Genomic DNA, 14,655 nt, shown 5'->3' on the forward strand with positions numbered 1-14,655 from the left:
CCCTAAACTCCATTTCATATTTTAGTACAAATCAATAGGAAAGAATTAGACAGAGAATGACAAAAACAAAAATTTGAACAAAAAATTAAATTGATTTTTATAAACTTGACACTTTAAAAAAGTTATTGTGTAGAATGTCCTTCTTTGAGGTCTGTCTAATGTCTTTATATGATTAAACTATAGTAGACATGATTAGACTTTTTTGGAGGAAGATAACAAAGATAAACACATATCGAAGGCCAATTGATATCAACATAACTGCCATGGGTAATATTAACCTTGATCACTTGGTTAAAGTGACATATTGTATGTATGTCTGTGTATTATCCACACATATGCATGCATGTGGACATGTATATATCACACATGCATATTGATAAACACGTATATACATGTATATGTGTATAGGTATGTATGAGTGTATAGTGGTATATGCTGGATGTCTCTACTGTAAAGTTTGTATTTTCCATACCATCTGCCTCCTTGAAAAAGTATCTACATATAGTATTTTGGGTTTCCTATAAGGAAGGTTTTTTCTTTCCCTCTCATTTATTTATTTATCTAATCATTCATTTATACCATTACTAGTTCTTAGATATTTATTTAGTTTTTTGGGTTATGATGTAGCTCATTATTTATTTTGAAAAAATACATTTTTATAATTGGTTTGTCTAACTTAGAATCCAAATCAGGTATATCCTTTGTATTCGGTTATATCTAAATCTCTTATGTGTATGTGTGTGTGTGTGTGTGTGTGTGTGTGTATACATACATACATATATATATATATAAGAGATTTATATATATGAGATTTATATATATATATATATATATGTATTTGGTTATATCTAAATCTCATACATATATGAGATTTATATATAGCTGAGATTTAAATATACATATATGTGTGTGTGTGTATATATATATATATATATATATATATATATATATTATCTAGAACGACTCCTCCCCTTTTAAAGTGAGGTGAACTTTTGAAGAAATTGGGTAAATTGTCCTGTGGAATATCCTATATTCTGGATTTTATTGTTTGCCTGTGGTGGTCTTTAACAAGTTCATCTATGCCCCAGATTTCCTGTAGACTGGAATTTAATTCTAAAATCTTGTTTTAGACTCAGGTTAATTTTATTTTGCAAGAATACTTTTGTGTTTCACTGAGTGCTTCATATTGCATAATATCAGAAGGTAAATAATGTCTGGGATGTCTCAGGTTTATTTTTTTTTCCAATTTATTTATCAAACCTTGGTATGAATAAAATGCTGAATATCATACTTGGATTCAAATAAGTCCAAACAGTTAAGCTTTTAATAAGGTTGAGAAACATTTCATAAAATTTAACTTAATGTGCCCAACACATCTATGAGGTAGTTAAGCAAACAGTACTATCCATTTTAATACATAGTAAACAGAAGCATGGGTAAATAACATACTTGTACTTTAAACAATAGGAACTGGAATTAACTATAGAGGCCTGGGTCCTTCATTGTAACCAAAGGAAATAAAACAACTTTTAAATCTTTCTTTTTTTAAAAAAATTACATCATTTAAGATTTCCTCTCTCTCTCTGTCTCTCTCACTCTGTCTCTCTGTCTCTCTCTGTCTCTCTCTGTCTCTCTCTGTCTCTCTCTCTCTCTTTCTCTCGTTTAATTTCCTATTATGAGATGCAATACAAATCTTCCAAAGCTGGCACCCTTTTATTCAATATGGTAAACTGGGTACAATGCTTAATTCAAGCTAGGATTCTGCTTCTACTTGAATTAGTACAAAATTAAGAATTCTTGTGAGAACTAAAATTATATTTGATGTTTTTATTTTAGGCTGCAAAAACAAAAATAAACAACAAAATACTTGAAACAGGCTTGTCAAATGATGAGAATTCATCCTTTCCTGGGAAGCAGAAGGTAAGCCATCCTGCTGTGTGCATTCTGCTGGATTTTGATTCTGCTTTGAGTCATTGGCTGGATCATTTTCCTCATTTTCTCCTTCCCTTTCCTCATCCACTTTTTCACCTTCATCATCGTCATCATCACCATCATCTTCAACAGCTTCTCCAGTAAAATATAACACTGATCTTGGGACAATATGCTCACATAAAAAGTGACCTATTTCAAAGTCTGCAGCAAGGATGGCTTCAGCATCAGCAGATCTCCACTTGCTGGACATTTAGGAGGGGCAAAAAAATTAAAGAAAGAATCATTGGAACCTGTTTTGGTCACAGTATGAACTGTCCCATGTCTCTTGTGTTTCTGCTTCTTTTTAATAGGTTTCAAAGTTAAATTCTTCCCTTTTTTCCCCCAATCTATCTGGCATGCTGAACAACCCATACTGTCGCCTCCCGTGTGACGAGGGTTGTGGGGAGCTAGGAGGGCGGCACAGGGTTAAAAAATACAGTAGCCATGAATAGAGTGCAAGGGGAGCCAAGGGACTCCAGCCTCAAGGACTGAGCCCTGAATCATGCCTATGCATGGCTTTTATTAGTTAGGTGGGGAAGTAAAGGAGATAAAGCTTGTCAATCTCAAGATCTGTGAATCCCATACATTATAATAGGAAACTGATTCAAGCCAATCACCCTTGCCTGCAGGCAGTTGAACAGTAAGTCTCAGGATGTATGTACTTCCCCAAGGGACAAAACCTTTATGCATATTAATAGATGGAGTGCACATCACTGAGTTACTTACCCTGCAGGTTGTGGGAAGGAATGCAGCCACAGAAGCAGAGGCTCTCCTTAGAAAGGGGAATATGGGGGACTGTACCCACCTCTATGAACCCCGTGGATTCTCCTGTTGGTCCCCACGCGGCTCCACCTGGTTTAGGTTGCCCCCCACGGGGGGAGTCGTACCTGTCTTTGGCTGACCATCCATCTTTTTGGGGCCAAGCAGGAAGACATAAGGTGTAAGCACAAAGGTGAAGCAAAGTCCCTGAAAGGATCCGTCTCACAGACTCTCCTTGCTTTAGGGGCAGGTACGAGGAGACAGACGGGTAGGATGCTAGCATGCGTGGCAACACCATACATTCAGGTTCATTGAAAGAAAAGGGATCAGAATCATCTGGTCCTGACTCATCCTACATGTCTTTGTCAGCACCTCATTTGTGAAATATTCATTGGGTTCAAAGTGAAATTTTAAAACAAAACTCACAGGCTGGCCAGCATCTGAGAACTTCACTTTAATATCTTCACCGTGCTTCAGAATAGGTTCATCATGTTGCTGAACTGTATCACTGAGCAAGTCAACATTCTTAAAAACAGTCAACCAAAATTCAGGAATTCCCTTGGGGTCTTCTTTTTCTTCATCCTCTTTCTCATCTCCAATCTTGGCCTTTTCTTTCAGCGCCTGCGAAATTTCATCTTCCTCATCTGGTTTCCATCTTCTTCTGTAGGTGTATACATTGCATTAATGATCTCAAATCGCTCATCAAATACAGGCTGGTAGAGAAGAGCACACTTTCTTTGAAGATAACGAACTTCCTCATAGAACTTGGCTTCGATCTGTGCACATTTAACTTCAAGGTTTTTGTGAGCATTCACTCATCTTTTAACTACCCTAGGCAAGCTTTCAGTGTATCCTGTTGGTGTTTCCACCAGACCATCAGGTCTTTCTTGGGAGGGCTGCAAGAATCTGAGGATTTTGCATCATCGGAACAGTCAGCTGAGGTGCGTTGATTGTTGTTTCTTCACCAGTTTCTTTTTCTTCTCCTTCATCAACCTCATCCAAATCTTGCTCAAGTGAACCATTTTTAGTTGTCGATGACTGCCATATTGTAAGAATGCCAAGTATCAGTGGCTAGCACGGGGAGCCAGCGGCCAGACTCAGGGAAACTGCTGGAGGAGCAGGAGGGGGCGCCACAAGCAGATGTTGCTAAATAAGAGGGACTCTCAGCTTTAACAATGCTAAATATGACCCATGGGTTCAGGTGATGGCAGTTTGATCCTTTCTTTACCTATAAAGAAAGACACCTGTTAATCTTTTAGTAATGATTTTGCCTTCCCTGATTGCCACTGTCATGACATATTTTTCATTAGCAGGTATGAAATGTTGGTTTTCCATCATTTTTATTCCATTGATCAGCTGAATTCTTCATAATATAAGACTTTCCCATCAAGTGCCAGGTCTATTTTGGTTACCCTTAAATACAATGTCAATGGGAAAAAGAAGATAAAAGGTTAATTCATGTCTCTTTAGTTATCAAATTTCAGAGTACTGGGTACTCTAGCAACTTCAACCAGTGATTCAGTTTTGTGGGTTTTGTTTGTTTGTTTGTTTGTTTTTCCCTGCTCCTTAATAAAATTAGTGCATACTGTTTTTTAAAATATATTTATGATTTTTAATAATTTGAAGATATCATTTTTTGAAGCAAAAATTTCATCATCATTAATTAGCGAGTAGGAGTACCTCAAGTTTATTCTTTATGTCTCTTTAGCATGACCCCACAAGAGCTTTTTTGCTTCCTGGTTCAAGAAGACATTCCACACTTATTTTGCACATTACCTGCTCCTTACCTGGGATCAGCTATTCTCCAAGGAATCCTTATCCCTTTTAGTGGCAAAAAATATTTAGAAAGTATATCTGGACACTAGAGGTGATTATTTCTACTAGACTGTCATGGCTTCTAGGCCTTTTAAACAGAGCTAGAAAATACATATTTTTGTTAAAAGTGAAGATCAGTGAACTCACAGTGATATTTACAAGTCATATTTAAGATTGCAAAGTTTTTATTTAATGTATTTCATTTTATATTTGTAACTTTTTTTTGGCGCAAATATTGGTGGCAGCAATCATGATATAATCACACATTTTCTTTAACTTACAACATACTGTAAAATGGGCTCAAAATAACCAGACTGTCACTCTTTGCAGTTTCCTTATGCCCTCATCTTCCAGATTTAAAATACTGTATATTCTATAGCTTGTCAAAAATTCTTTTAAATTGTTGTTTAGAGATAAAGGAAATATTCTGGATCTGATTTAGATAGTTCAGGAATTAGTTCAGCTGTCTTTTCCCTTGAGTTGAAAGTGTTTTATTGAATATACAGCTTCATCTACTCAGTGAGAACTTCTGACCATCCTATTGAAGATCTGCTGCCTACGTTACCTTATTTTTGCAACATCTCTCTTGTGGTAGGCAACATAATGGATGCCCAAACAGGTCCATATCCTAATTCCTAGGACTTTCGAATATGTTACTTTAGCAAAAGGGACTTCACAGATATAATGAAGGCTCTTGAGATAGGGAGAATACGCTATATTATCCAGGTGGGCTTACATAATCATGAAGGTCTTTAAAAGGGGAAGAGAAAGTCAGGAGAGTCAGAGTCACAGAAGTACAGAAATAGATGTGATAACAGAAACAGTGGTCAGAGGGACAAGAGGCTGTAAGACAAAAAATGTGGACAGCTACTAGAAATTTGAAATGGCAAGAGAAAGAATTCCCCCTTGTGCCTCCAGAAGGAACACAGCCCAGCTAACACCTTGATTTCAGCACAGTGACACCCATTTCAGACTTCTGACCTCCAAAAGTGTAAAATAATAAATTTTTGTTGTTAAGTGACTAAATTTGTGGTAATTTGTTACAGAAGCCATACCAAACCAATTCACCCTGCCATTTTTGTGTGAATTAAGGTTACTACAACCTAACATTGTATTGAGTTGTCTTAGCACCCGTTGAATTTATGAGAACAAAATAGTCCAGGACTTCTTTTCTACCCAAAAGCTATTGCCAAACCCGTTTATCTAGCAGTGGAGCAATTGATTACATACATTATTTGCTGACCTTGTGCAGATTTTAATTCTGTAACACCAATAAGTAACTCACATGTCTGTATTCCCAGGTAGTCGGTAAAAATATTTAAGGACAAGGACAATAACTTAATTTGTTTTGAATCCCTAGATCTTAATGCAGTGCTTGACATTAATTAGACACCTTATAAATACGTATATACTGAATGAAAATAAGTGGGGGAACATATTATGATTAAACTCAATAATTCATATTTATCTTTCCTATCTTTATATTCATGGTTTAAGTTTTAATTTTAAATAAATTTCCCTATATTATCATACATTTTTCTAAATTATTTTTCATTCACAGATTTGCTATGTTTGACATTTACTCTTCTTTTACCTTAAAACATTTGTATCTTACAATATATACTGATTACCCTCTAGACAGCAATCATTGTTATAGAGGTTGTGGACATAGAAACCAGAGAGACCATAAAGGTCTCTCTTTTCTGGGCTCACATTTTGTAGTAGAGATAGATAATAATAAAAAACAAAACCAACAAACAACAACAACAAAAAAAAAACACAGAAAACATCAGTTAGTGATAACCTTCCTTGTCTTCTAGGACTTTGCACAATGCTCAAGACAGAAATGGCTTTGATACTAGAGAGAGCTGGCCCAGGGATGAGAACAACTGGGTTCTCACTCAAGCTCATCTCATCTATCTGGCATGTATGCAGGCTCATTATTATTCATCAGATGAAGTTGCTATTACTTGCCTGCCCTGTCTAGCTCACAGGTGGTTGCAAGGATGCGGTGTTAAAAAAGTATAAAAGGAAACATATGGGACAGCACCTGCTTTCGGGGCTGTGTAAAATAACAACACTAATCTAACTCTGACAATCAGTATAACCTATTAAACTCTTACTATGTGCCAGGCACTTGCCACATAATCTACACCCTGTTTCTGAGAGACAGCCTGGCGTAATGAAGAACCAGATTCTGTTGCCAGATAACCTAAGTTTGATTTTTGTTCTGCCATTTACTTGCTGTATGACCTACCGTAAATTGTTTAACCTTTCTGTGCCTCAGTTTTCTCATCTATAGAATGGACTCAAAATCACCCATAGGATCATAATTTATATTAAATTAATAAATAATTTAAATGTGCATGCACATAGCACTATATAAATATGTATTAAGTAAACTTTGTCATTTAATCTGTGCAATAATCAGAATATTATTATCCCCATTGTATAATTAAAGCAACTGAGGCTAAGACACAACTTGTGAGGGAGCAGGGACTTTACCCACTATAACTCAAAATCTAGAGAGGCTCATTGTAAAGTGAGGATGGGTGGCGGGGGGAATCATTTTGTAATATCTGGAAACATTTTTCATTGTCACAATTCAGGGAGTGTTACTGGCACCCAGTGGGAAGAAGTGAGCCATGCTGCTGAACACACAATACACAGGACAGCCCCTACAACAAAGTACTATTTGGCCTAAAATATTAATAGTTTTGCCAGATAAAACACTGGACATCAATAAATTTAAATGACATAATCTTTTAAGCATAAGTAAGTCCGAAATATTTAGATAAATATGCCCCATGAAATAATGAAGACATATTTAATTGGGAGTCATGTCTTTTTATTTGCTAAATCTTGCTAGCTATAAAATATCTCATCAGCTCTTCATGAAAACCTCCACGAATTAGTGGTACATGAAATACCCCTATTCGTAGTAAACAAAATGAGACTCAGATTAAATTACTTGTTCATGGCCATCGAACTAGAAAGTGGAAAAACAAGGGTTAGGATACAGGGATATCATAATTCACTGGCCAATGACCTTTTACTACACTTTTGCAGTCCTTAATATATTGATTCAGAAATTCGACATAAAAACATGAGCTGTGATTAAAGAGAAACCAGTGACTAATAAACAGACAGACAAATTATTAAACTTGATCTCGTGTTACAAGTGGCCTTTGAAGCCATCAAACCAATTAGAGGAAACTATACGAGTAACAGGCATTCCCTGTCCTCTAGGCTGCTGGGTACCAGGCCAGTCTAAAGAACTCATCTTATTGTTGCTTTCATAATTGTTTTCATGTTATACTGCTGAAATAAAGACTGAGGACAAGGACAAATATTATTTTAGAGGCTTTTTATACTCCTTTCCATTAAAGTTGCCAATGGAGTTAAAGGACATCATAGAACTTATTTCATATAATAAAAAGGACATGTGTATGAGTTGAGAAGATAAATAAATAAATAAACAGAAACTGTTTCACGAGCTCCCATGTGATACAATTTGTTAAAATTGGCTAGAAAAGTCACTTAAGTCTGTCTTCTTCTACGGTGGAAAGGAGCCTCTGGAGCAGACGGTGCCTTAGTTTTAGTGGGGCAGGGAGCAGAAAGCCTGTTTGCACATGTTGCTTGGAATCTGCACTCTGTCTGTGGTGGCCAGTTAACCAGCAGACCAAAGCTCAGAGGTGCCCATGGACTTGGGAGCTTGCAAGAAATTTCATTGATTTAATTTTCAGTTTAGCAGTCTCCCAGGTCAATGCTTAATTCTGCTACTTCATTCTTTTCCTCCCAGCTTTATTGAGATATAATTGACATAGAACACTGTGTAAGTTTAGGATGTGCACGTAATGATTTGATGTAAGTATATGTTGTGAAGTATTTACCACAATAAAGTTAGTTAACGTATCCATCACCTCACATAATTATCTTTATTTTTAGGTAGGAACATTTAAGATGAACTCCTTAGAAACTTTCAAGTATCTAGTACAGTACTGTTAACTGTAGTCACCATGCTGTACATTAAATCCCCAGAACTTATTCATCTTATAGGTTTGTACCATTTGACCAACATCTCATTTCACTCATCTCCTAAACCCTGGCAACCGACAATTGACTGTCTTTCTATGAGTTCAGTTTTTTTTAGATTTTACATATAAGTGAGATCATATAGTATTGTCTTTCTCTGTCTGATTTATTTTACTTAGAATAATGCCCTCAAGTTTCATCCATATTGTTACAAATGGTATAATTTCCTTCCTTTTCTTGGCTGAATAACATTCTAATATATGAATATATATCACATTTTCTTTATCCATTGAACCATCCGTGGATACTTAGGTTGTTTCCACTTCTTGGCTATTGTAAATAATACTGCAATGAACATGATGGTGGAGACATCTTTTTAAGATAGTGATTTCATTTCCTTCAGATATATACCTCGAAATGGGATTGTTGGGCCATGTAATGGTACTAGTTTTAATTTTTTGAGAAACCTCCATATTGTTTTCTATAATGGCTGTACCAAATTACATTCCCCTTAGTAGTGTGCATGGGTTCCCTTTCTCCACATGCTGGCCAATACTTGTTATCTCTTGTCATTTTGATAGTAGCCATTGTAATAAGGTGTGAAGTGATATCTCATTGTGGTTTTGATTTGCATTTCCCTGATTAGTGTTAAGTACCTTTTCATGTACCTGTTGGCCCTTTATATGACATCTTTGGAAAAACTGTTTATTCAGGTCCTTTAACAATTTGTAAATCATATTATTTGTGTTGTTGCTACTGAGTTGTATGTATTTCTTATATATTTTGTGTATTAACCCTGTTAATTCATATGGAACAACAAAAGATCCAAAGCAGCCAAAGTAATTTTGAGAAAGGACAAAGGTCAGACTTCCTTTGACCTTTGATCAGACTTCCTTATTTCAAACTATATTTCAAAGCTATAGTAATCAAAACTGTATGGCACTGGCATAAAAACAGATATAGATCAATGGGACAGAATCAAGAGCCCCAAAATAAACCTACTCGTGTTTGATCAACTAATATTTGAAAAGAGAGTCAAGAATATTCAATGGGATAGGATAGTCTCTTCAATAAATGGTATTGGAGAAACTAGATATTCACATGGAAAAGAATGAAATTGGACTCCTATCTTACACCACTTACAAAAATTAATTTAAAATGGATTATACTTATATGTAAGACCTGATACCATAAAACTCCTAGAAGACAACATAGGGAAACAGCTAATTGACATTGACCTTGGCAGTAACTTTCTTGATACGACACTGTGGGGGAGGGGGAGAATTCCTCCCCTTTACCCCCCTTTAGTTCTTATGACTAGATTAATAAAATTGACACTAGATTAAAAGACTAGATTAACAGGAGGAAACAGAAAAAACAAATATGGGTACATGTGTGAATCACAATATGATGCTCAGATAATAAAATGGGGCTCAAAGGAATGATAGAGCTAGGCACCATTTTATATTAATACTTTTTACACAAAGAATCAATAAATTTGTGAGAAATTGACAGGAAAGTTGGTGCTCATGAGAAAAAAATCTCAGCAAGGATTGGGTTTAGGTAGTAAATTAGTAAAATTGTTGCAAAGTTTGTTTATACAGGCCTTTTCGATTTTGAATTTTGTAACTCTTGCGATAAAGTTGTCTCTTGGTCCTCAGAAGCAGGGAAGCACCTATCACATGGAGAGTTATTTCCTATATTTAGAGAGACAGATGAGTTAGAGATCTCACCCCCCACTCCCCGACCCCCAATGCTTCTCAATTGATTTTAATTCAAAATTATTGATGACATTGTAAGATAGCGTGCGGTGGCCCCAACAACACCCTGGACCCCAAGAACACCCAAAGTACAAGCAACAAAGGCAAAAATAATTACATGGGACTAAAACAAACTAAAAAGCTTCTGAACAGCAAAGGAAAGAATCACAAAAAATAAAAAAGCAACCTACAGAATGCTACCTCATTCTTTCATAAGAAGAAATCCTGAGAGAGGAAAACAGTCTTATTAAAAATAAAAACAAATGCATGCATATTCATAGCCATCCACTTATGCAATGAAGTAGTTATTTTGCAAGATGTGAACATGCCTTGCCCAACAGGAAAATCCTGACTGCTCTGAGTATTCTTTTTATTTTTTCTTTGCTTTTGTCCTGCCTCATAAGAGAGCCACAGAAGCCATGGCTGGTAAGGTTTTGTTTTGTCTTCTTTTATAAGGTTGTTTCGTTAGGAGATATATTGGGGGGATAAAATTAACTCAAAATTTTTGAACTGTATTCTGTATAGTTTGTGTGAGCAACACTTAACTAGAAAAGAAGGATGGGACCTTCATCCTTGATCTATATTTTTTCAGGTTGTGAGGTATGGGGATCCATAAACCAGGTAGTCATCTGGGTTTTCCTGGTGTTTCAGAGGGAAAAGTAAGTGCCAGGAAAGTGTGTGACCTCATTTTCTGAGGTAACTTTGTGGATATTTCCTAAAGGCTTAAGTGTCCAAACATGACTGAAGTTCAGAATCAGTCAGGATCTGAACTTCAGTCGTGACAGGATCACCATGGGCTATTGTCCCTAAATAAGAAAAATGAAAATGACATGAAAGTGACCATTATTGATTCTGATTTCCACAGACATATTTATAAAAGCAATAATAGCACAGGTGAAGCGCCTTGGGCCCCTACCAAAGCAGATAAAGGAGAACAGTTTGGATAAGTACAGCCTTGTTTTGACTTACCTAGGTTAGAATTCTGTGAGTTGGCATCCATGGACTTAGAAAGAATGCAAGAGACCTTGGATGGAGTAAATAATCCATTCCTTAGGATACTTAATGAATAAAGAGGGGATACAGATAAAAGAGTACCCTGGTTATTAAGGTGACACAGTGATATTTCTTCAGTTGTTTTAAGTCTCAACATTTCTGTGTTTTCAACAGATAAGAGACTAAATGAAAAAAGGATAATATTTGTTAACTCAGTGTCTGAAGGCACACTGAATAACTTGCTGGATGACGTCTTAAGCAAAAAGGTGCTGAACCAAGAGGAGATCGAAATAATCAAAAAGAGAAATGTTACAACTATAGCCAAGGCCCGTGACTTGATTGACTTTGTGACTCGCAAAGGATCCCATGCCAGCAAATTATTTATTGACTATATTTGCAAGAGAAATTCCACGCTTGCATACAAGTTGGGATTTTCTTCAGGTGAGATTCCTTGATTCTGTTTAAGTTGATGTCTCAGCTTGCCCTTGTACCTTGGCACCTACTATTTGCTTTCTTTTTCACTTACCAGATAATAGATTACTCATCAGCTCTTAAACTTATATCTTCTCACCTTTACGCTCCTATTTGTTTGCCACAGATAAGGCTTACCTACTTCCTCTGTTCACCTTTGCTTTGTTCCTGCAAAATTATCCCTGTTCTCTGCTTCATGTTTAGACCTTACTCTTTGTTTGAAGTATCTTTCTACTACAGGATAGTATTTCATTCCTACAGAAATAATTTGGAGAATTTTGCTCTAATGTCCCCAGGTAAATAAAAGAAAAACCTTTACTTTAGTCACTGACAGTAGTCTCTTGTGGTTCATGAAGGCTCTTGAAGAGAAATTAAAAGCACTTTCCTTCTCCCCACCTCTCTACTTACTTGATTTAGATATATTTTTAAGCCATTTCTCTGGTCATATGCTTCACTCCTCCATTTAAAACATATAACTCAAGTTTTTCAATAATAATAGAACCAACATGCCATCTCTTTTACATAAGCAAAGTGTCATTGTTGTCCCTGACTTTTTTCTTCCTTTCTTCCTTCCTTCCTTCCTTTCCCTCCCCCCTCCCTCTTCCCTCCCTCTCCCTCCCTTTCTCTCTCTCTCTCTCTCTCTCGCTCTCTCTCTCTCTTTCTCTCTTTCTTTCTTATAATTAGAACTCTTGGTAATGTTTCTCATAGATTTCACTGTGCCAAATCCAAATAATTTTACTTCAGGAAAAACTCGCGTGGATTTAAGACTCTATTGGGGAGGGGTTGTCAATTAGAAGTGAAAAATAAATAACAAGTTTGCAAATATTGATAAGAGCAATAAAGAAAAACGAAAAGATGATAATGGGATAGGTTAGGATAGAAAGTGACTAAAACACAACCTGGGTTAGGTGGTCAGCTAAAGTCATGCTAATGATATGAATGACAAATGCCAGTCTTACATAGTTCTAGGGCCAGAAAACCACAAATAGAAAGGACAATAAGTGCAAAGTTCTCAAGGCAGCAACAGGCATAGAGTGTCTGAGAAACAGAAAAAATGTATATGTTGCTGAGCAAGAATGGAACGAGTTAAAGTTTAGGCAGGGTCTTAGTCATACAGGTCCTGAAATGGCATGTTAAAGCCACATGGATATTATTTTAACTGTGATGAGAAGTCACTGGAGTGACTCATTCAGTGCAAAAATAATTTCCCAGAAGGCAAAGTTCATTGTGAGGACAGAGAAATCTCTGACATCTCAAGTGTCTCCTCAGAGAAGGGGTTGTAAAGTTGTCTGATGGATATCTATGAGTATGTATATGATTTATTATTCTTGAGAATATTTACACTGATATTTTTTGCTCTCAAAGACATTGAATTGAGGGCAGAAAGCACAATGAATGAACTTAAGAACTGAAGGAAGAGGAAATCTTACGTACCTTTTAAACAGCCATTGTGGTCACTATTAAGGTGATGAAATGTAGTAGGATAAGAGTAGATGTACAGATAGACGTATTCAGGCTATTTGAGTGATCCATATGCGAGAATATTGATGCTGGGAATGGGAGGACATCGATGGGAACTGATATATAGGATACATTTTAGGTTTAGTTAACAGGATATGCTGATAAAATGGATCTGGGCTTCTAGGTTTTCAGCTGAGGCACTATTAAGACGCAGAACGATGAGAGAAAATCAATTAGGAGAATCTCTGTCCTACTCTTCCCTAGAAAGTCACACGCATGCATTTCTGCATCTTGAGTAGATCTCACAATCAGACAACCTTCCCCACAAAGGAGTTGTCTCTTTTGCCTGACCTCAATTCATCTCTATTAAGAAATTGTTGGACAAAATTATAACTTTTACAAGCTAAGATGTCTTCTTATAAAGTTTTATTTTATCTTTTAAGAGAATGATGGTTCTCTATAATGGTTTCTAGGGTGAGATGGATAGGGGGCCCAATAAGAGAGCCGGTAAACCAGATATCACAATTCTAATTACGCAATGTGTTTTAAAACTCTTGCAGAAACTTCTGTTGGCGGAAAAGCGCAAACATCCACAGAACCCATAGGCAAATTCAAGCTTTGCCCTCGTGAAAAATTCCTGGAATTATGCAAAAATGAGGCTGGAAGGGTGAGATAATCAATGGATGGAATGTGGCTTAAAATGAAGTGGAAAGTTTCACTAGATAATCTTTTTTAGTGATGTCCTAAGGCACTATAAGTGTTAATAATTATAAGTACATAATTTCATTTTATGGAGAAAATTAGATATGCAATAATGAAACAATAATGCTGCAATGCATTGCATACAGACACTAAAACGTGTATTTATACATAGATGCTATCAAAACAATGCCTGTGTAAGGGGCAGGAAAGTTTTGTTATGATCAACATAGACTGATGTAGGTGGTGTAATCTTTAGTGTTCCAAAAATCTGAGATGGATCTTAAATATTAGATAAGTTTTGGTTAAATGGAAGGGAGGAGAGAAGGAAAGAGAGAAAATATTCTAGTGCATTCCATAAAACCATTGAATCAAAAGTCCACATCAGTTCCTGTTCAACATTCTGGGGTTTTGCTTTTTTAATCATACCTTGGGTTAGAGTCCTTTGACCATTCTCTCTATCTCCCATCCATTAGTGGTAAAGAGTAAAGAAATAGTTCTGGCAAAACTTAAAAGACAAACTGTTGGGGAGATCCAAGATGGCAGAGTAGATAAACACTGTGACTACTACCTTATGTGAACACATTAAAATTACAACTAAATTATAGAGCGATCAACCTGCAGAACCACCTGAAATCTAGCTGAACAGAAGTTTTATAACTAGGGATATAGAGAAGCCACATTGAGAGTA

At 36.2% G+C, this 14,655-nt stretch overlaps 1 protein-coding gene and 1 pseudogene across 1 annotated transcript in view; one reads left to right on the forward strand and one right to left on the reverse strand.

Moving 5' to 3' along the window:
* Positions 1-1,753: 1,753 nt before the first annotated feature.
* On the reverse strand, positions 1,754-6,782 carry LOC109438841 (nucleosome assembly protein 1-like 1; annotated as a pseudogene).
* A 3,901-nt stretch (positions 6,783-10,683) lies between these two features.
* LOC109438842 (caspase-1) overlaps positions 10,684-14,655 on the forward strand; it is a 38,053-nt gene continuing 34,081 nt past the window's right edge. Inside the window, exons 1-3 of the mRNA XM_019718958.2 lie at positions 10,684-10,766; positions 11,508-11,774; positions 13,826-13,932. Coding sequence (XP_019574517.2) covers positions 10,760-10,766; positions 11,508-11,774; positions 13,826-13,932 — 381 coding nt within the window. The 5' untranslated portion in view covers positions 10,684-10,759. The remainder of the gene's footprint in view (positions 10,767-11,507; positions 11,775-13,825; positions 13,933-14,655) is intronic.

Source organism: Rhinolophus sinicus, linkage group LG06 (genome assembly GCF_036562045.2).
Source record: "Rhinolophus sinicus isolate RSC01 linkage group LG06, ASM3656204v1, whole genome shotgun sequence".
Lineage (NCBI taxonomy): Eukaryota > Metazoa > Chordata > Mammalia > Chiroptera > Rhinolophidae > Rhinolophus > Rhinolophus sinicus.